Source organism: Candidozyma duobushaemuli, assembly GCF_002926085.2.
Source record: "Candidozyma duobushaemuli strain B09383 chromosome Unknown D_B09383, whole genome shotgun sequence".
Classification (NCBI taxonomy): domain Eukaryota; kingdom Fungi; phylum Ascomycota; class Pichiomycetes; order Serinales; family Metschnikowiaceae; genus Candidozyma; species Candidozyma duobushaemuli.
In genome coordinates, this window is record NW_020289898.1 from 1,234,355 (window position 1) to 1,256,626 (window position 22,272).

Sequence of the window (22,272 nt, forward strand, 5' to 3'; positions counted from 1 at the left end):
AGACACCGTCAAAGACACTGCCCAAGGGCACACATCAGGTCATTAATTAATATATGCAACGCATTATATATGCTGCCTCTTGGCGTCCACAGACGCCTGCTTCTTCTTTCTCTTTTTCTTATTCTCGTCATTCTCGCTCATGTCATCTCCTCTCATTAGGGTCAGCTGGTCGCTGATAGCCAACTCCGCCGGGTTGAAACCGGGAATGCCGTTCACTGGCGTCTTTTCGAACTTCAAGGCGTGATTCAACAAATCAGCGTCAAGCTCGTGGATTAGGTCAGGCTGCTGGCTCAAGTTGGGTCCAAGAGCGCAGCTGGAACGGCCTTTGCCGGTGGTATTTGATGCTTTCCGGGTAAGTCCTGGATGTGATTTTTGTAAGACTTGCGTAGTTTGACGCCTTTGGAGCCGTCCGGCTTTGTACGTTCGAGCAGCTTTGCTATAGGTTCTAGGCCATACATCTTGAGGAGATTATCTAGCGGCGATGGCTCGGCAGTGTGTATTTCGCTGGGGTTAGTGATGATGCAAGATGCTCCTTATTGAACATACCATTTGCGTCTATGAGGTAGTAGCTTTCCAAGCCCTCGGGTTTGGGTTCAGTCATGGAGTAGTTGATGTTAGATTGTACAGTGCGAAAGATGGTGGTATATAGTGAGGCTGGTGAATGGATGAGGTGGACCAGGTGGATGTAATTGAATAAAGAAAAGGCTTTTCTATATACACTGAGGAAAAGGCAAAAAGAAAAAGAAAAAACATGAGGCTATTTTGTGGAATTCTGTGGTTTGGAGTGGGGTTGCTTGGGGTATCGCATGGCTGCAAAATGAAGGGTCCGCTCTGTAACCACCTCATATATCCGATTCTACGTGATCCCTTTTTTGCTTTATATTTTTGACTGTAGGTTTACCCTTCAGCTTCATCAATTTCAATATAGCTTAATTGAAACCACACATCACCATACCGATGAGACAGCATCCCAACATTCCGACAATCAAACATGACTTCTCCACCAGAAGCTCCACCAGTTGTATCCTACACTAGTGCCACTCCCTTCAGATGTGTATTGTTAAACATGGCGGTCTATGAGTCCCGTATAGCAGTCATAATATACAGTGGAGCCGTCGGGGAGCCCTCGGGCCGTTTTCATTAGCGGACGGGTCTTACTCCAACTTCACGTCGGCCACCTTCTGCTCGAGCCCCGTCTCCTCGTCGTCCTCGTCGTCGTCCACAGACAAAACATCGTACAACGACTTCTGAGGGCCAGCAGCGGCCTCCTCCTTCTTCTTGGGAGTCTCCTTCTTGCGAGGCTCCAAAGCCTGGCCTCTCTTCCAGTCAAACTCCTTCTCGTCCTTCTTTTTGGTGGCGGCGCCTCCTCTGCTCCAGTCGAGGGTGTCCTCCCTGGGCTTTCTGTTCAGCCTCTCACGTGGAGGCAAGGGACCAGTGGATCCACGAGCAGCACCCCAGTCCAACTCGGGCTCGTCTCTTCTGGGCTTTCTTTCTCTGGGAGGCAAAGGTCCCGAGGCGTTTCTGGCACTGCCCCAGTCGAGCTCTGGCTCGTCGGGTCTGGCTCTTCTCTCTCTGGGTTCTCTGGGTGGAAGCACTCCAGAACCTCTGGCGGCACCCCAGTCAAGGTCGGGTTCCTCTCTTCTAGGACCACGAGGACCTCTCTCTCTGCCACCACCGCCAACAGGACCGGACGAGCGGGCAGCACCCCAGTCCAAGTCAACCTCCTCTCTTTCTCTGTCTCTTCTGCCTCCACCTGGAGGACCTCTGGCCAGTCTCCAGTCGAGATCAAACACATCGGTTTTCTGTGGAGCAGCGACGTTCACGTACATCTTTCTGCCGTTGAACTCCGACATGGTCAAGTTCAACGCCTCCTCCAAAGCGGCTCTCTCGCTGAAGGTGACAAAGGCAAATCCCTTGGGCTTGCCGGTCATGTTGTCCATAGGCAACTTCACATCGGTGACGATATCTCTGGCCTGCAAGCGGTCCTCGAAGAAACGGGTCAAGGCGGGCTCAGTGGCATCGTAAGGCAAATTGCCAACACGGGCCTTGTAAGGAGGAGCATCTGGAATAGGAATCTCCTCTCTGTCTCTTCTAGCATACTGCTCCGAGAACTCGGTGCTTCTCAGCACAGGGCACCCGAGGAGCCGCCCACAGGGACACCGATCGACGACATGTCGACTTCGGCATCGGCCACAGGCCGCCTCCGACGGACTCGTCGTTCAAAAAGGACCAAGGTCCATCTTCCTCACGTTCTTCTTTGGTGCTATTGTTAGTACATGTGATCTGGGCGGCCGGGGTTTGGCCCGGGGGCTAAATGACGACGAGGAAGCGATTGGTCACATCGCCAGGGTCTCACGACGTCTTCCTGGTTACTTGTTACATACGCATGACGGTTAGTGTTTCTTAAGCTGAAAAATCAGAAAATTTTTTTACTTGTGCGCGCAGTAGCTAACAGAGATGGTGGGATGTTGATCTAGGGATTTTAGCACTTTTTTCACGTTTTTTCACGTAACCATGGCATAGATGCCGGTATTATTCATAAATACAAGTGACATTGTCGTAGCAGTGTCGTAGAAGAAAACTGTTTGCGTGGAGTGGGTTGAATCGACTGGTTAGGTAGTTCTGCATGTCTCATTTTGCAGCCGTACGGTCAAACCCGTCTGTCTACCACTTCCCGAGCAGCTTCTGCCAAATCCTCAGTATTGTCCTCAGCATTGTGGTAAACGCTGTTTTCGCTTTCCTGTGATCTTCGAGGACTTTGGCGGCTTTCGTTTTGCTGTGCCTCGGGTGCTTCTGTCAGCGCTATCTGCTCCATCTGCACAGTTTCCTGAGCCGGCTCGTCCAGCGTTTCCAGCGTTTCCACATGGGCAAGTGCAGCACAGGGAAGTCGTGGCTGACGTCGTCCCGTCCTTCCTCTGCCTGCTGGGCTTGTTCCTCGGAGTAGAGCGAGATCACCGCCCAATTAAACATATCCTCCTTGGAGATCCCATGAGTCGCCAGAAACTGCGCTTCCAGCAATTAGAAAACTTTTTGTTTGCCACCACATGGGCCGCCAGCTCGAGATCAAGCGTGTCCTGGCCCGCAAGATGGCATTGGCTCGCTCCGAAAGCGGAATGAGCTCGTTGAGAAGGTTGCGTAGGTTGGGGTCATTTCGTAAAACATCGTAATTGATCGTGAAATCTTCTTCTGTGTGGGTCGTATTATTATCGGTTTCACGGTCGGTGGTATTACCTGCCTCGGCCAAATCCACCTCTTGAGGCTGAGAAAGATCCTCGGTTCTGTGCTCGTCTGTCCTGTTTTCTTCTGTCCTGTTTCCTTCTGTCCTGTTTTCTTCTGTCCTGTTTTCTTCTGTCCTGTTTTCTTCTGTCCTGTTTTCTTCTGTCCTCTCGGTATTAGTGTTGTGGAAAAATCCCTCTGGACGCTCAGTAACATTAGCTTCTCTGTTATTCTCCTTGTAGTAATCTCTCTTACAAATAGGACAGCACGCACGCCGGCGGGTCAACCAAGGGTCGACACACTCTGCATGGAAAACATGACCACATATTAGGCCTCTGACGACATCGTCAGGTTCATAAGTATCCAAGCAAATTGCACAGCTTCCAGAGTCGAAGTGAAGCTCGGTTTTGACATTAGACGTGGCCAGGGAAGTGGCATCGATATCAGGAGTTGTTTGGTCAGGTGAAGAAAGACGCCGAAGCTCGATGACCTCAAAGTCACCTTGAACTGTCGTCGTAGCATTAACTTTTTCATGTTCACCTCCCATGTCCATTCGAACCAGGGCCAAGTCGTCTTCTGTGTCGCCATTATGGAGCCACTCAGCGTATGATGTCTTGGGGAAAAGGCGGTCCACCTGGGCTATCGTAAGCTTCTTCATTTTCAGATACCTTCCTCTTCTACGCCGTCTACGCCGGCGTCCCGCAGCCAAGGCATCTAGGCCTTCGACGGCCGAAAGATATCGTCTTTCGAAAAAGTCATCTCGAAAGAAATGATTATTTCTGAGATACGTCAAGTACCAATCAAGCTCACGGTCGGACGGCGAATGACTCAATGCTACACGGTCAGGTCCCACGTTTGCAGTGAACATCATCCCATGGTGGGCCACGGGTATATGTGGAGACCATAGCGGGAACGCACAAAGTACCTCATGGTGAAGAAAATGAACACAAACGCTATGGCGACGCCAACCAGCATGGCCAAAAAGAAAAGCACTGTTGACGGCGTGTTTCCCACAAAAGACGACGAGGAGTCTGAATCTCCGGTTTGCGTGGAAGTAGCCGTGGGGTCGGTATACACCGAGGCCACAGCTAGTGTGTGGGCGTGGAAATCACTGATTGTCGACATTATTATGTTTCGAAGGAGCCACCGGAGTTACGGGGTTGACACGAATGAAGGGACTAAGATGAATCTTGAATTTCGAGGACTTGATGAAGTGGGCGGTCAAGTTCTCGAGGAGATGAACGAATAGAACGTGGCAGACGAAACCTGACTAGTGTGCCTGCTGAAGCAGCGAGTTTCCTTTGTCTTGGACGTAAAAATCAGTCAATTATAGATGATGCTTTCCTCCCACAGTGTTTCGTGGAGATTCCCCAGATCGACTTGTTTCTGTGGGGAAGAGGTTCCTGAACACCAGATCGCGGCGTGATGTTGGAGGTGAATCGCACCCCTATATAATAAAGCAAAAGATCCAGAAAGATCCAGGATCGGGTCTTTCAAGAAATGAAGAATGTGGTTGATATTTGCTTCGACTACCACTTGCGCCTTGGCCCGGCTTATCTGAGGCAGGGCGGCGCGACAATGTCGTCGCTGCCTCAGGAGCCCCGAGTTAGAGTGGCCGGCACACTATACATAGAATGTATAATTAGCTGAAGGGGGTTACCATAATGGTTCTTGCTATTGGTATCTTGTTAGTTTTGCTTTGGGAAGATTGGTGGGCCAACTGTGTGGGGGATCATGGGGGTAATTAAGGACGACATTTTTGCAATCGTGCGACAATGTCGCGATCTTATTACAGCACCCCCGGCAAAATCGAGGGAAGCGCAAATCGGCTTTCCAGTGAAGCCAAACATTAAGATCCTCGACTTTGGTCTCTACATTATGGTCATTTCAATTTTTTGCCCGAATGCGACATTTTTCTACTTCCCAGAGTGGGGACCGGCCATGCCCGAACACAACAGGAGCAGGTGGGGGAATGGCTGCGAAAAGCCTCCTCACTATGAATGACAGCTACAGCCGAAGGGTAATTAAGATACGAACAGGGAAATTTGACAAAGTCCGAGAACAAAAGAAATTTGACAATTTCTTGCGATTTGAGTTTCTTGGTCAATTACGAATGGCCTGGTGCTAAGATTTAAAAGTGAACAGGAAGCTCGATCTGGCTTATTGTCTGATTTTTGGTGCTGTCATGCCTGTCGCATAGGTCAAGGCGGGGTGTATTGAACGGCTCCTACTCTAGATGTTGAGACCTTCAATTCGTGTGGCACTTCAAGATTGCAATTCCGAAGATGCTAAAAGATTTGAAAAAATGGGAGGATTTTAAAAAGCTTTGATAAGTCGAGAAGTGGAGGTGAGAAAAGTGCGTGTCGTAAAATGGAGCCAAGTGGATCTGGGGAAATGGTTGCAACAAAAGGAGGGAAAGGGCGATTCGAATTTGTGCTTTCTTTGTAGGTTTCTCCAGGTACGCCATTTGTCACAATGCTGGGCTTCGAACAATCGGCGAGGGTTCATTCAGGATCATGCCAATGGCAGCTGATTTAGCCTTACGGTCTGGGATGTCTGCATCCTTAAGGTCTAGCCAGCATGGTGAAAATCCAAAGCAAGTCGATTTCCTCATAAGTCAGATTGACGACATTAGGGTGTCAGCGTGTCGAAATACATGCAATTGCCAATCTAAAACTATAAGCCTCGAGGATCTTGTTTAGTCGGTCACGAAGTGGGAATTATGAGGATGGCATGTCCGAGATCGAGATTCTCGATTTTGCGGGGGTGGAAATTGTCTTCTAGTGGGCTCATTCAGGAAGACAAGCGTGATTTAGGAAGACAAGCGTGATTTAGGAAGACAAGACTGTTACGAGAAATTGACAGTCTAATTAGGAGGTTTTTTAAACGATGAAAACTATTAGCTGAAGCTATAGTAGCACATTTTCAATCAGAATCATCTGAAGCTCCACCACAACCTCATCTCATCTCCAACCTTCAAATTCACCTCCATCTGAGCTCACTCTCTTCTTCTCGCTGTTTTGACAACAATGCTTATTCTCTTGCCAGTAATGTTCATTTGCTGCCTCCACGGAGGTTTCATAACCTCCACCGCTATACGACCGGCTCACCTCTTCACTCAGCACTCAGCGATACCCAGACACCTACTCAACCTACACTTTGTTGGATTTGCAGTAATATGTATTTATCTGTACATTTAAGCACCCTTTGGAGCCTCCTTGTGGGAGATAGCAGCCTCCTCACCCATAGCGGAGATGACAGAGATGATCAAGTCCTTACCGTCTTCAAAGTCGTTCTGGATCTTGTCACCAATGTCACCCTCAGGAACCTTGACGTCGTCCTTGGTGTCACCGTCAGCGGTCATCAAAGACAAGAAACCATCGTCAATGTCCAACAACTGGTAGTCCTGTCTAGAAACGTTAGGAACCTCCATGTTGTGGGTAGATGGGGACAAGTCCTCCAACTTCTTGCCAGTGAAGATGTCAATGGCGACCAAGTGGACCTTGGCGTGACCGTGCTTACCGGTCTTGGAGGTGGACATGTCGACAATCTTACAAGGTCTGCCCTTGATGACAACGTGACCGTTCTTTCTCAAAGCAGAACACTGCATTGGGAAGGTCAAAGCGGCACCAGCATCGGCGGTCTCAAAGACGTGCTGTTCGTTAGTATTTCGGTGCTTATGTCGCCACGGTCTCATTGGCTCTCTTGGCCCCTGATCCCCACTAATTTGGGTTCCCTGTTACCTTTAATCACTTCTTCAAGGTGCTAGAACCCAAAAACTTCACTTTTACATACTTCTTCGTCAGCCATTTTACTTTCTGAATATGTGATGGAAAAGAGGAGGAGGAAGAAATTCCAATGGGATGTATTTTTTTTTTCCGCAGTCGTTGGATGCCCACCGAAAAAAGGGAACCCTGGGTGCGAACGCTTGCCTTACTCGGGACAAATCCCCACAATTGACTGCAACTTTATATATAAGGCTGTGAAATTTTTCAATATATTTTTGTCATTTTCATTGGAATATGTGTTTTTGCGTTTGCTTCTTCGACAATGTCCAGAATTGACACTGCCCTGGCGGGTTACCCGGCCACGATCTGGCGACTCAGAGACAGCGTTCGCGAACCACAAATTCCTGTATTCTCTGGGGCAGATGAGAAAACGCCAATAAAGACGTCTGTATGCAGGTCCAGATCTCTCACTGCCAATGGCCTCGATGGCAAGCGTCAGCACTGTCCGAGGCTGCGGCTGTCTAGGAGTGGCTACAAGGAGGCGGTTGTTGCCAGATGGCTGGAAGATCACGTGACGAAGTTGCACGGGGTTAAGTGCCCCGCCAATTCCAACACCCAGTGATCTTCGTCCAATGGCTGCAAAATCGAAGCTCTTTTGTACATTATGTGGGCGATATATTGGCCTGCTGCTTTTGTCGACATGATTAGGCAAGTGCTGCTGCGGCCGAAGGCGACACTTGCATGATATATGGGTCGTGACCATGTTATGTCACGGTATAATACAGCTGCAGATAGCTTCTTTGTAAGAACTGAAGAGGGCTTGATGTGTAATGCGAGGTGGCCAGGTTGGAGGGAAAGAGGTTAGACCTCTACTTTTTCTGCATCTTCGCCCTTGAGCGACTTGGGAGTGATCTCCGTGTCTTCTGGAGCCTGGCTGCTCAAGCGGGACTCGTATTTTGCCTGTTTCTCGAGCTTGAGGCTCTCGATCATATCCTTCCACTTGTCCAAGAGCTCATTGCACTTCTCGTGCAACTTGAAGCTCTCTTCGTATGCTAAATCTTCATCCTTAAGAATGCATTTCAACACTTTGTGGATCTTGGTCTCGCGCAAAAGCTCCACGTTCAAGGGGAAGTCGGCAAGACGATGCAATATCAATCTGGCTACCAGCAACTCGTCAACTGTGGGAGGTGGGAACTGCTTGGGGTCCTTTGGGGTCACAGGCTGGTTTCTCTGAATGAGAGATCGTTGTAGTTTGATCCGGCACAACCACAACTGATGCTGTCTATCCTTCTCGGAGATGGGTTTGGGCGATGCAGAGCGGCCATTGCCATTGCCGCTGCCGTTGGTCTCTTCCGTCACGGAGGAGTTGGACACAACACGCTTTTTGGGAGGCGCCGATGAAGCAGTCCCGCGTGTTCTCTTTCTGGATCGTGAGCTGTCGGACTCGACGTCACTATCCTTCTCGTCTTCAATTGGCTCCTCTTCCAGGGTGCTTTGGGCATTCCCATTGCCATTGCGAGAGGAGCTTCTTAAACCCCCTCTTCTGCGAGCTTTCGGCAATGGCCTTCCCTTTTTAGAGTCGGTGTCAGACTCGTGTTCTATCGAGTTGTTGGCAGCGTCGTCGTTGTCGTTGGCATCTTCGGCCTCGCCAGTCTCGTCCACTTCATCTTCTTCCTCTTCGTCATCTTCATCATCATTTTCTCCTGCAACGCCCTTGTTGACGGCGGCAAGTTCATCCATAAATTCGTCAAATTGTAAGCCTTTGGCTGCAATATAGGCTTCGGCAACATTATTCGTGCGACCGGTTTTCTTCTTGGGCTTGTTTTTGAGTTTGTCCTTGGGGACCTTCAGCAAGTAAGTGTCAAGCTTGGCCGGCGTTAGAAGCTCCAAGCCCTTTTCGTTCATCCAGTTGAAGTCGCCATCGGGTATGAAGATGACACACGTGTTGGTGGTTTTCTTCTTCGCTTTCATGATGGCGGGAGGGATCATATCTGAGGGCATAACAAAAGACGGCCAGGCGGGGAAGCCTGTCATTTTTGATAGAACCAATGCCTTGGGCTCAAACTCCGTCTTTGCTGATTTGCGAGGCGGCATGGCTTGTTATATGAATATGGCTGTTGGACGACGAGTGAAACAGCTTTTGAATTTCAAATGTGGGGGTCAATTGAAGACTTATTCTAGTGATTTTAAGGAGCTTGGGCCTTAGGGCTAGTATTGGCTCTCCTGCCTCTTGTCTGTGGAGCTGGGCTTCTGATAGTCAGACGAAAGTATAAACAGATAGGAGCCAGGAAACACAAATAGGAAATCAACGGCACAGACGCGCTTCTATGTGGATTCCGGGGCTTGCGTGGCTAGGCGGCGATGGATCTGTCCACAGTCGAGGTCAGGAAGGTGTTGGAGTAGAAGTTGATGTTTTGTATAGGGATAACAGAACGATGTAGCGCTAGACGCCGGAGATGGGTCGGGCACGACGCTTCCCGAGATGGACAAAATGGGGGATATGGGATGGATCTGGGTAATAAGTTTGTTTTTATAAATTTTTAAGAGTAAACCAGGGGCCTTTGGTTTAATTGAGTGGATTTTGTGGGGTTATTGATTTGGGTTGTGTTGCACTGGTGAGCTCTTGCTGTGCAACCACCAGGCTAGTCATGAAACGAGAGACCCAACGGCAGTGGACTAAATAAACTAAAAGTCATTCAGAAATTAAACGACGAATTGAGAAGAAAATCATTTTATCTGAAGGCGTCAAGACGTGGAAGGGCATGTTAACAAGGTGAAACAGCATTTCGCAGCCATTGACCACGGTTGAAGGTAGGAAGAAGGAGTACTCGGTTATTCATATTTAGGAACTCAATTGAGGCCGCCACAGAAGCTTGCTGGATATAAAGCTGCAGCATTCCGTAGCGGCATTTTGAACAATCTTCATATTTGTAAGTAAAAGCGTAAATGAAGGCTCGACGTGAGTGGACTCCGATTCATAAAGCCACAGTTAAAAGCACTAAGCTGTTTTTTGATCTTCATAACATCAACTTAGTCTGTCTTGTGACCGCCTTCTTCACGCTTAGCTGCGGAATGTGGCCGCATGTCCCACCTCCACATGAATTCCAATTAACTGTGGTCATCTTCAATCGAAATGTAGCTTTTCAATTTGGATCCTAAGTTTTCTTCTCCTTTTGAGATGATAGTAAATCAAATTTCGGACTCCTTAAGTATGCGCCTTGTAGGACTTTCTCATCCACCTCACAAGGCTTTGCAATCCGCCTCGGCTGCAACTCGTTGCCCCAGTTAGTCAAAAGAAAACAAAGCAAAAGAAGAGTAGAAACGAATCTATGGAATTGACCAAAGTCGAGAACAACAAGTTGCAAAGACTCAATGAGGTAAATTTCGAATTCTGTTGTACTGATATCTCTAAATACCGATGGGTGCTTCATGCTCACACTAGCCTCAACCGGTGACCATGGACCAACCCGCCAATCATTAAAAAAGAGCAGGTGAAATACTTTATTTGCAATCACCAAAGTATAGTTAAAATATCCACGACAACTTAACCCCATAATTTCCACCTCTAACATTTATTTGCTAAACACCATTGTTCTACGTCGTGCCTAATGTAACACCGGCTAATCAATTTTTAACAATTGTGCGCCGCAACCCACCACTTGCAAAAGTAAAATTGTTTTCGAAACTCCAAATTTTACAGACCCAATATCCCAACGGCTCCATTAAAAAAGAATCCCTTATTAATTTCCCCCCGCCCTTGCAAAAACCTCCCTTCCAGACACTTGTGACCCACGGCTGCTGGGACGCTTTTTTCTCGCACTTTTTGTCCACCAACTCTTTTTGCACCCACCAATAAATCCCATTCCTAGGGTCTGTTCCAAACCAACAGGGATTTTTTTTTGGCCATGTCGTCTCTCAAAAGACCCCTCCCGGAGCAGTTGCCCACGCCGGAGGAATTGGCCCGGGTTTTCAAAAAACCTACTCGGGACCACAACGACACCAAGGTCATGGCACAGCTACCACCGCCTTCAAACCACGAACTGGGACTAGATGCTCCGCTAAGACATGCTGTGCCTCCTTCCATAATGCCCGTTTTGGCTTCTCCCTACAATGAACACGACTTCTTTTCAGACTTGCAACAATACTCAGACGAGGAGACCCTACAACGGAAGGCACAGATAGACCAGATATTGCACTTCTTTCCGCCACCAGCACAGCCATTAATACCGCATGAACAGGTGAAAGCAGAGGGTGGAATCGCTGTGCCTTTTATATATCCGCCAGTTCCGGCCCTCCGACCTGACTACCACTTGAACGATACCTTCTTGAAGCCAACAATCAGCCCTGTGGAACAGCAGCACACAACACAACAGCCATACGAGCGGGCTGAAATTAAACGCTTCGGTATGAATGATAGCATAATCTGGCCCGTGATACCGCCACTACCGTTCCCTCCTCCACGCTACATGCCTTACCCATTGATGGCACAGAAGGCACCCTTAACCCCAGGAGAGGTTTTTGAGGAGTGGATTGAGGCTCTGGAGCACTTGCCAAGGGTGGATATGGTTGTGGCTAGTGCAGCAGGCTCGATCGTGGATATACGGTCGGAGCTGGAAGCACTCGGGTTTGATGTAGTGAAGCTCGACCGATGGATTAAGGATAGGCAGCAGGAGCTGGATCCTGAGGGCGAAGAAGGTGTGAAGAGTGAAACGGATCTGGATGCTGAACGGGACGACTACGCCAGATACGTGAAACAAGTCGACACCACCAATGTATTTGACATTCATGCAAACGACAGGCCCAATTTGCTTGAGGTGCATTCGGATCTCAGAAAGGAGTATTTACGAGTGGCGCCTTCTGAAGAACAAGACTCCCTGCTGGTTCTCAAGACTCACGAATGGAGTGAAGAAGACATAGTCGAGGGTGCATCTGATGTGATGCCTCTTCCAGCATACTTGAGACACGCAAAGGACGTTGTGAACGCTGGAGGTGGTACAAAAGATAAGAGGAGGAGAGAGCTATTGGAGTCAGCGAACACCGTGACACGGTTTGTCGACTATCACAAGAAAAAAGTGTATGCTGCTCGTAAGCTCAAGCTACTAGAGCGTTTACGGAACCTTCAGAACAGCAGAATCTCCCTCAATGACAAAAATTTGTCCACAGACGATGTCGAGCTCAATGAGTTTATTCAAAATCGGAAAAACGAGCGGGATCACGAATTGCTCCGTTTGAAGCTCTATCACAATCATGAGAAGCTCAAGGCGGCACAATTGTTCTACCAGTCGTCCAACAGCACCTACAAGGGCCTCAACAGGATCATCATCAATAAGTTGCGCAAGCTCAAGCACTTTCTCGAACACCAACAACTGGTGCTTGCCGGTATTGGCCCCGATGCCGAGATATTGAACTTGAGAAGCAAGGACAGCGCCAATTTGGTGAATTCCTTCGTGGAACAAGATTACTCCAACGATGTCAAGCAGGTGTTTCGTAATGCCACCATCAACGAAGACAGGGGAGAGAACAACCCACCCGACGTGAAGGTTGCAAACTTCAACAAGGTCTACACCAGTCGGGAGCATTCACCTCTGGTGCATGACTTTATGCCATTGGCAACTGAAGAAGAATTCAAACTAGTCACTGGAGATGCTCCAACGAAGCTAAGTGCCAAGGATCAGGCCCTCAAGGGCAAATTCTCCAGGCACCAGATCTTCCAGAGTCCATTGTACGACAGAATCACGTCTGGATCGGATTCAAATGCTTCTGACAGCACAGCATCGACAACCAAGAGAAGGCCGGGTAGAAGAGCGGCGCCCAAACCCTTGTTAGGAGAAGAGCCCAGCAAAGAACGCAGTGAAGCAGCACTTGTGGCCAAAATAATGAAGCAGTTCGTTGGACCAGCAGCGGCCAACGCAGACGAGCTCACTGAGGATCTCGACTTGATGAACGTGAACACTCGGTGGCCCGTCAGGTAAAACTACAGGAATGGAAACGGTAATAGTAATGGCGTATTATAGGACAACGTAAAATCAAAAGGGGAGATAAACTATAAAAACGTTTGCGGGCACAAACAATCAGTTGACTTGAAAGATAGGACAAACACAATGTTAGAAGTGAAGAGGCGAGGAGCTTGGCAGATTAGAAGTCCTCAAATTGCGAGTAGAGTCCAATAGCCACATTGGCAAGGCCAATAACAATTGGGAAGTTACCCAAGCCGGTGACGAATTGGTGGTAAAGCCCCAATTGGATGATGGCGTGGTTTTTCAAGAAATGGAAGATGTTTGTGTAAGAATCGAGCGAGGACAAGGCGCCGTGCTGAAGAACAAAGTAGTAGACCAACACCTTGGCCAAGGCGAAGATGAAGGGGTCGTACTTGTAGAGTCTGACGACGAACGAAATGTCCTCGTCCTCGTCGTCCTCGTCGGAAATCACAACAACTCTTCTGGAGAAGTTGACGTAGAACGAGATGAGCAAGGGCAACAACACGGCGTAGATGACCCAATTGCCAAACACAGACAAGACAGAAAACTCTAATAAGGCAGAGAAGTCGGGGGATGGCCACGAGCTCGTCTGCAATCTGGGGATGTTGTCTCTGAAGACCTGGTGGATCAGGTTGTTGTGCTTGACGGGCACAATTGGCACGTTGGTGTACAAGAAGAAAGCAGCCTCAGCAACAACCTCCAAGTAGTTCAAGGCCACGACTCTGGACAAGGACTCTCTCAAGTCGTCGTTGACGTCCAAAGTGGTGAGGCCAATGGAGTCGGTGAAGTCCAAGACCTTGGCTCTCGCTTGCTCAAACACATCAATTGCTGGGTCCACCACCCATTCCTGGAAAGAAATTGGAGCAGGAGCATTGTAGTCCTTGTCCTCCTCCTCGACTTCGACGGCAGCGGAAACTTCCTCCTCATCCTCGTCATCGTCGTCCTCAATCAAGGTAGCAACCTCATCCTCGAGGCCGGCAGACTCAATCAACTCTTTTGCTCTCTCGGGCTGCTCGTCGATAAAGCTCTCGATTTTTTCAAGCAACAGCTGTTTGGTGTCCTTGGAACGGACGGAAATGCCAACTTTTCTGGCGACCTTGGCCAAGTCGGCTTTCTTGAATGCTTTGAATTCAGACATGGTAGAAAAACAGTGTTGTAGGGGCACAGATGTTTGGCGCTGCGGCAGGTTGTTGATGAAAACAGAACCCGTGACACTTGACAGAAAAAACAGTGAAGCTCAAAATGCGCCGGCGACTCGTTACAGAAAAGAGCGTCCACGCTTGTTTACACTCGTGTGTTTATCTTCTTCCATTTTGGGCGCGCCGTACCGTTACTGAGTCCATGTGGGAGACCCAGGCGAGCCAATTGTTGAGCTGGTGACGAGATATACAATAGTGTAGCGGTGTGTGATTGGCTGGGAGGGCGGATTTTTTGTTGTTTTGGCCGGGTGGTTTTTTTTTTTTTGAATTTTTGGTTGGACTGGTGGTGTTGTGTTGGTTGTGGTAGGGTGTGGCGCTCATTGTTTGCAGCCAACCCGGGTTAGTGAGAGAGGTCACAGAGGGATTTTGATGATGGAGAGGTTTTTGATTTTGACTGGGGGACGCACGATAGTCGATACAGATTCCTCTAGAATGTACCTTTTTCAAACGATTAGGCCAGTTCTGGTGGGTGGTTTGCAGCCGCTGGTTCTCAAGTAGACTAGATAGCGCAGATTCTCCACACCACGGTAGCATGGTTTGGCAATTAATGGCACTACAGTCAAAACAGCACTTCAATTGCATTTTCTACCAATCCTTTTTAGATTTTGAAGCCTTCCCCTCGACTTAATCTACGAAGTTCCCGTACTCTCCAGGTAGTAGTTGAAGAGATCTGGTGCATCAACACCGCAACTGAGACAGATGCCCGATTGCGTCTGGGGCTTATAAGCAGCAATTGCTCCTCCCCAAATGGCTGGTTTCGCCTTTGCTTCTGGGGTTATTTAATAACAATATTATCCTTCTGCATGTACAGTCCACGAACCATCTCCATGGAAGCTTACTTTGCATCAGCGAAGCTTTCTGGATTTTCAGCGCTTTCCCAATGGGGCTTTTCTGATATTACCGACTCGCTTGGGTTGCTAGGTGCCTTTTCGCAACCATTCTTACACACCCATACGCGGCCAAAGTAGAAGGCAGACAGAACCAAAAATTGTGCTTTTCACAGGACAGCTCATAAATTCAACAATAGGCTCCACCGTTCTGGCCCCGGCCAGCCAGCCGTATAGTTTTCGTGTTGTACACGTGACTGCGCACGTGACCAAATATTTACCTTTTCAACCTTTCTGTCAAGGCTCATTTCATGATCCTTCCCTTTTGAGGATTCTAATAGCCGTCATTAAGCTGATCGCCACCAGCCCCTGCTTTAAATAAACATCGGACGACTATTGCTCTACTAGAGCTTCACATCATGATTTCCAAAAGGGCAATGCTGCTATCGAGGCAGTGGTCCCGACATATTCAGCACAGTGCCGTCCTTAGGCAAGTCAATAAAGACAAAGAACTACCCCGAGTCAATCAGCTAGGAATTCAGTACTTATCCAATGATATTCACAAAAAAGTGTTTCCCAAGAATCCTCCCAATGCATATCAAACCGACAAAAACCCAGAGCTTCTCAAATTGACGAAAGAGCATCTCCAGCACAACCACCTCCTAGGCAAGAAAACCAACATCTCCGAGCCCATCACGATACCCAATTTGCCCGATCTCGTAGGAAAGAACACCTTGGACGAGCATTTCACCAGAATCGGCTATGAAGCTGCACAACCTTACCTAGACATGGCTGAACGGTTCTTCAGTTCCGATCTAAAACTACCGAAGCAACCAAACAAGTGGGAGTTCCAAAGCGGCTGGTTCCGCTACGCTCCTGGTAAGAAGCCGGAAAAGGTGGATTTCCCACTCGAAAAAGAATTGGTTTTTGACGTCGAGGTCATGTACAAAGCATCGCCTTATGCTGTCCTCTGTACGGCAGTGTCACCCGAGGCATGGTACGGCTGGGTGTCTCCCGTACTCACAGGTGAGTCAAAAAACTGGAATCAGCTTATACCCTTCAACACTCAGATCGACGAGAAGCTTCTCATCGGCTACAATGTCAGTTATGATAGAGCACGTATTCTTGAGGAATACAACATAAAGGAGTCAAAAGCCTTCTTCCTAGACGGAATGGCACTCCACATTGCATTGAGTGGAATCTGCTCCCAACAGCGACCCGCATGGGTAAAACACAAGAAGCATAAAGTTGCATTAGAAGAGACGGGAACCGAAGACACAGACCTGGGAGCTGCAGATACTGAATCAGATTTCTCCTTGACAGACCTTGCACGAGAATTAACAGAAGACCCTTGGCTCAATAAAGGCGCCACCAATTCGTTGGCCAATGTCGCAGAATTTCACTGTGGTATAAAACTTGCCAAAGACATAAGAGACACTTTTGCTACGGAGGATAAATCTGATGTGGTGGATAACTTCCAAGGACTAATGGACTACTGTGCCCTGGATGTCACTGCTACTTATCAAGTAACGAAGAAATTGTTCCCCCAGTTTAGGGAAAGAAACCCCCATCCAGTCTCATTCGCTGCCCTCAAAAGTCTTGGAAAGCTCTTTTTGCCAACAACACGCAAATGGGACCAATACCTTGAAAGCGCAGAAGCTGTATATCAGCAAAATCGTGACGAAGTCGGCACTATTCTACAAGACCGCGCCAACGAACTAATTCGCTACATCACTGAGAAGAACGATGCACTCAAACCGGATATCGAGAACGATCCCTGGCTTAAACAGCTCAATTGGACGATCAAAGAACAACGACTCCGTAAGGATGGAACTCCCACCGCCAAACAGGCTTACTTAACGGGTTACCCTGAGTGGTACAGAGAGTTGTTCAAGACAAGTTCCGACAATGGAGACAAGGGCAGGGAGATGAACATCACTGTACGGACACGGATCACACCATTGCTCCTACGTCTCAAGTGGGAGGGCTATCCCTTGATCTGGACAGACTCCAGTGGTTGGTGCTTCAAAGTGCCATACGAAGATGAGATTGTTGATGCTATGCTCGCAAAGAATTACACAAAAGCTCGCTTGACTAATGAGGAATTTGAGGCCATGCTACCCGAGTTGCGTGATAATGGCGTTTACGAGTTGTTCAAGGTTCCACATCCCGAGGGTGCCAGAAGACGCTGCACAATCATTATGTCCAAAAGCTATCTAAGGTACTTTGATAGCGGGGTTCTCACCTCGGAGTACGACTATGCTACCAAAATTCTCAGTTTGAATGCCACCGCATCTTACTGGACTGGTAATAGAGCACGTATTTCCGAGCAATTCGTCGTGTACTCCGATACTCAAGGAAAGGAGAACAGCTTCTTCAAGACTAAGAAGGATCGTTCCGCACATTCTGATATGGGAATGATAATTCCAAAGCTTTGTACTATGGGAACTATCACAAGACGTGCGACAGAAAACACTTGGTTGACCGCATCCAATAGTAAAGCAACTCGAATTGGGTCGGAGCTCAAGGCAATGATTGAGGCTCCTAAGGGCTACGCATTCGTCGGCGCTGATGTGGATTCTGAAGAGCTTTGGATTGCATCGTTGATTGGTGACTCAATGTTTCGTATTCATGGCGGCACATCTTTAGGCTGGATGACTTTGGAAGGCGATAAGTCTGAGAAAACTGATTTACATTCCAAAACTGCTGAGATCATGGGAATTCTGCGAAACGATGCGAAAATCTTCAACTACGGAAGAATTTACGGTGCTGGTGTCAAGTTTGCAACTCGCCTCTTGAAGCAGTGTAATGCAAGCTTGTCAGATGACGAAGCTCAAAAGCTTGCAGTGGCTTTGTATGACCAGACCAAGGGCCAAAGTTGTAACTCTAAGATTTTTGGCCGCCGTGTGTATCACGGTGGAACAGAATCTGTGATGTTTAACGCCCTTGAGGCTATCGCATATCAAGATCGTCCTCAAACGCCTGTTCTCGGTGCTTCCATCACAGATGCATTGACTCAAAAGTATCTCAACAAGAATAATTACTTGACATCGAGAATCAACTGGACTATTCAAAGCAGTGGCGTGGACTACTTGCACTTGCTTGTCATATCGATGGAGTATCTCCTCAAAAGGTACAAAGTCGATGCCCGGCTCATGATCACAGTGCACGATGAAGTGAGGTATATGGCGAAGGAGGAGGATTCATTGAAATGTGCACTTCTTCTACAGATCTCGAATCTCTGGACCCGTGCAATGTTCTGTGAGCAGCTAAGAATTCTCGAGCTTCCACAATCCTGTGCTTTTTTTTCCGAAGTTGATATTGATCATGTTTTGAGGAAAGAGGTTCTGCTTGATTGCGTGACACCATCACATCCAGATCCTATCCCCGCTGGCAACTCCTACGACATGGTATCTCTCATGAAAGCCCTTGATGCGAAAGACGTACTCAAAACTAAGAGCAGTGCCTCCAAAACGGCATCAAGTGTCGCCTTTTCGCCTCGCTTACCTGTGATTAGTTCGCTTCAAGCTGACTGTTCAGAGAAGATGCAGATTGAAAGATTGAGACTCCAAAATTCCACGGATAAGGACGACTGGAAGCTAAATGTGATGCTTTACAGCCAGGCAGAGAAAGAGGAGAGGAGAGCTATCGCCAAACCTGCTCGTAAATCTCCCGCCACGAAGAATGTTCGGAAAAGAAAAGCAGAGGAAGAGCCAGACTTGGTCAAGGATGGTAATGCATCTCTCTTGGAAGAGGTCAAAAGTACTGCTGATGTACCCAAGACAAAACCACGGGCCGCATCCAAAGTCAGAAAAGAAACTCGCAAACCAAACTGGACCATGGAAACTCAAAATAGCTCATCGGCAAAGAGTGATGAGCGGACCAAACTGGCTTTTCCTATTCCACAAACTGCGAATACTACCAGGGCGAGGTTCACATCCACTCCGCAATATGTTCCATCATCGTTTTATTCCACTGTCAACGGCGCCTGGGGCGGCCGAACAGTGAGCAGGTCCACTACCGGAAAGAAACGGGGACAACTTTTGAACTTTACTAAATTCAACACAGTGCCTAGAAAGCAGAATTTTGCAGCCACTCAGAGAAGACTCCACATGAGGGCCTACTGGCCCAAGATTGACGACCACAACTTTGAGCGACCGAGAATGCTTCGCCACGAGATAGAGCAAAGAATCAAGCCCAAACGGCAGAAGGAGATTTTCCGACGACATCACTCACCTTGATGTGTGGAATGTCTTTTTGGGCCGTTCATGATTCCCACCTCATTCTCTGGATCAAGCGAATTCGGCCGTTCGAAGCGAGCGCGTCTGTGCTACAAATCAGCACCCGCCCTTATAATTGACTTGTTTTTATCGAGGCATCATCCAGCGTACTCTGCTGTCGAGACTATTGCTTCTAACTACGATTCATTGACTAGGCGTGCTGACTTAGAGTATGTGGAAGACGTTCCGCTAGAGCACCGCTCCTCAACCACGCAGAACACTCCGCTTTAACAAGGCCTACGAAACTTTACGACAAAGATTCCAGACGAATCCATATAATCGCTCTGCAGAGCACTTGCATAGAATCATGGCGACTGCCAAAATGTACATTACGATCAAGACTGTATAGTTGTAACATAAGCGAGTAGCGCATGAACTCTTCTCGAACTACTTGAAACTATCGTGATTTTGAAAGTGAAACATTAGATATGCTAGATCACATCGTTACACTCGATCTTCCTTTTGAGACGGAAACTCAGGCAGAAATAGCCATGAAGACCATGTCTGTGGACCCCATTTTGAAGAAAGACGAAATCAAAGTTGACTACACCATACAAAGCAATTTACTTACGTGTCGATTTGCCGGTGTCAGCGATAGAGTCATTCGAGTTGCTGTCAGCAGTGCTATAGACAACATCAAGACAATTATTGAGTGCATGGAAGAGTTTGATGGGAAGGAGAAGGTTGTTTTCCAGAAGGAGGGGTAACGATCCGGATTGGGTAGATTCATCGAGGATGAATACCGGTTTCGTCTCGAAGTTGTTATCATGAGGCTTTGTTTTGGGACAAATTTACATAAGCCCGTTCAGTGGAGGTTGAAATATTCTGATTCAACAATGATAGGAAGGCGCCGATAGGGCAGAATTCCACAGGTCCGTTGCGATAGGTATTCAATGATAGTTTTCGAAAGTATGGCCAATCAGCCGACACGACACAGTCCAACTAATTTGCATCCCAAGCAGGCATGGATTGAAGTAAGCATGGCCATTGAGCCTAGTACATAGTTCATCAGAAATACGTTGAAACAAAGCCGAACCTTGGATTCGACATAACAGAGAAAGCAATCAAAGCTACTCGATCTTTATAAAATATTCCAAAATCTAATCATTTCTCCATCTTTCACCAAACCTACCCCAGGTGAAGTCGCATCGCGAAGTATTGGTTCTGATCCACTACTACTCACTCTCGATGATATGAAGCTTCCTGGCTTAGTGAGTAGGACCGGCAGGCGCCTGCTTTTTCAGAATTTCCGAAAAGTGCCTTTTAAGGAAGAGGATAGCGGAAAACATCACGAATACTCCATCAGACCAGATACCTTTGCATTCAAGGTCCTGAACGACCCCAGCAAAACAGACTCAATTGGAGCACATCCGCTTCAAAAAGGACAGGGCAGTGAAAGCTCATTCAATGTCTTGGAGTACATCTACAAAAATGCCACAAACTATCCTTTCAAGGACCACAGTCCCCAGGATGTTTTCAACAAGTACCCAGAAACGAATGCTGCCAAGATGGCTAGACTAAAAACGAGGCCCCGTAAAACAAAAATGCTTGTATCAGATTTCATTGACGATTCCCTTTATAACCCTCATTATGGGTATTTCTCCCAAGAAGTGGAGATCTTCCACAAGGACAAGCCATTCGACTATAATGAGATTGAAGACGTTGACGAGTTTATGGATGCCTGGAAGAAGGCTTATACAAAGTATGACGAGCTCAATCCAGAAGTGAACAAGGTCAAGGCCGAGAGAGCTCCATCGGAAGATAAGGAAGCAAAGCCTAAGTCGTCTAGCAAAGCATTGATATCACCACAAGATATGCCTCGAGCATCTCCAACATCCAAATTTGCCAAAGCTGCGCAAACAGTGCATCGTCAAGATTTGGTAGCTAGCGGAGGTTTTCCAGAAACGAAAAAGTCACATCAGCTTTGGCACACACCTACAGAGCTCTTCTCTCCATACTACGGTGAGGCCTTGGCCAGATTCATTGTCGTGAACTACAAGCTCAACGGCTACTATCCATACGACGATCTCATAATCTACGAAATGGGCGGTGGAAATGGTACACTCATGTGCAACATCTTGAATTTCATCAAGCAAAACGAGCCAGACATCTACAGAAGAACCCAGTACAAGATCATTGAGATCTCTGATCAATTGGCTCTCAAGCAGTACTCTCAAGCGCTAGGCCAGAAGCTAGTTTCACAAGGCCTCGACCAGAATAAAGTGCAGATCATCAACAAGTCTATCTTTAAATGGGACAAGGTGATCCACGATCCCTGTTTCTTCATTGCATTGGAGGTTTTTGATAACTTTGCTCATGATGTCATCCGTTATGATGTCACCACTGGCGAACCTTACCAAGGTCATGTTCTCGTAGACGAGTCGGGAGACTTCTACGAATTCTTCACCCCAGAATTGACAAGATACGCTGACGCATATTTGAGTTTGAGAGAGAATGGCAGCTTCCCAATATTACCCCAGACAAGGAATATGATGGGAAAAGTGCTCCTGTTGAAATCAATGTTGCCTTTTGTCAACACCGACAGCATACATCCTTTGTTCCATTCGACCTTCAAAGCGTCGGTCAAGGATAGACTCCTCCCATTCAAGGACCATCTTACACCAGGAGAGTTTATTCCAACCAGGCTTCTTCAATTCTTTCAGATCTTGAAGCACAGGTTTCCAAACCATACCCTCATAAGTTCAGATTTCAATTATTTGCCAAACACAATGCCTGGCTACTACAATGCCCCAGTGGTCCAAACAGTCATCAAAGACAGAATGGTGGATGTGTCTACCTACATGTGCCATCAGGGCTATTTCGACATCATGTTTCCTACAGACTTTGCCTTGGCTAGTGACATGTATAAACAGGTTACGGGCAAATTGGCTCGGGTAGAGCTGCACAAGGAGTTTTTGCAGCAATGGTCTGATGTGGAAGCCACCACTACCAAAAAGGGTGAGAACCCCATGCTCGACTTCTACAAGAACGTGAGCTTCATGGTAAGCTAACGCAGTCAACATTTCGATACTTGTATATATTAA

At 47.7% G+C, this 22,272-nt stretch overlaps 7 protein-coding genes across 7 annotated transcripts; 3 read left to right on the plus strand and 4 right to left on the minus strand. All coding sequences in view use genetic code 12, as the record gives it.

The window, feature by feature from the left end:
• Positions 1-63: 63 nt before the first annotated feature.
• On the minus strand, positions 64-601 carry MED19 (Med19p; the record flags this gene model as incomplete). Its single annotated transcript, XM_025482579.1, has 3 exons — positions 64-285; positions 321-504; positions 543-601. 3 exons carry the CDS (start codon positions 599-601, stop codon positions 64-66), a joined length of 465 nt encoding a protein of 154 aa, XP_025337197.1.
• Positions 602-1,154: 553 nt separating this feature from the next.
• On the minus strand, positions 1,155-4,341 carry CXQ87_004130 (uncharacterized protein; the record flags this gene model as incomplete). The annotated part of the gene is made up of 5 exons (XM_025482580.1): positions 1,155-2,111; positions 2,669-2,836; positions 2,881-2,976; positions 3,005-4,050; positions 4,119-4,341. 5 exons carry the CDS (start codon positions 4,339-4,341, stop codon positions 1,155-1,157), a joined length of 2,490 nt encoding a protein of 829 aa, XP_025337198.1.
• Positions 4,342-6,412: 2,071 nt separating this feature from the next.
• On the minus strand, positions 6,413-9,038 carry CXQ87_004131 (eukaryotic translation initiation factor 5A; the record flags this gene model as incomplete). The annotated part of the gene is made up of 2 exons (XM_025482581.1): positions 6,413-6,871; positions 7,812-9,038. 2 exons carry the CDS (start codon positions 9,036-9,038, stop codon positions 6,413-6,415), a joined length of 1,686 nt encoding a protein of 561 aa, XP_025337199.1.
• A 1,811-nt stretch (positions 9,039-10,849) lies between these two features.
• Positions 10,850-12,916, plus strand: FGR47 (Fgr47p; the record flags this gene model as incomplete). Its single annotated transcript, XM_025482582.1, has 1 exon — positions 10,850-12,916. One exon carries the CDS (start codon positions 10,850-10,852, stop codon positions 12,914-12,916), a length of 2,067 nt encoding a protein of 688 aa, XP_025337200.1.
• Positions 12,917-13,079: 163 nt separating this feature from the next.
• On the minus strand, positions 13,080-14,060 carry CXQ87_004133 (uncharacterized protein; the record flags this gene model as incomplete). The annotated part of the gene is made up of 1 exon (XM_025482583.1): positions 13,080-14,060. The coding sequence occupies one exon, from the start codon at positions 14,058-14,060 to the stop codon at positions 13,080-13,082; it is 981 nt and encodes a 326-aa protein (XP_025337201.1).
• Positions 14,061-14,948: 888 nt separating this feature from the next.
• CXQ87_004134 (DNA-directed DNA polymerase gamma) lies at positions 14,949-19,189 on the plus strand (the record flags this gene model as incomplete). The annotated part of the gene is made up of 2 exons (XM_025482584.1): positions 14,949-15,042; positions 15,471-19,189. 2 exons carry the CDS (start codon positions 14,949-14,951, stop codon positions 19,187-19,189), a joined length of 3,813 nt encoding a protein of 1,270 aa, XP_025337202.1.
• A 467-nt stretch (positions 19,190-19,656) lies between these two features.
• On the plus strand, positions 19,657-22,239 carry CXQ87_004135 (uncharacterized protein; the record flags this gene model as incomplete). Its single annotated transcript, XM_025482585.1, has 2 exons — positions 19,657-19,931; positions 20,508-22,239. 2 exons carry the CDS (start codon positions 19,657-19,659, stop codon positions 22,237-22,239), a joined length of 2,007 nt encoding a protein of 668 aa, XP_025337203.1.
• Between the last annotated feature and the right edge of the window lie 33 nt (positions 22,240-22,272).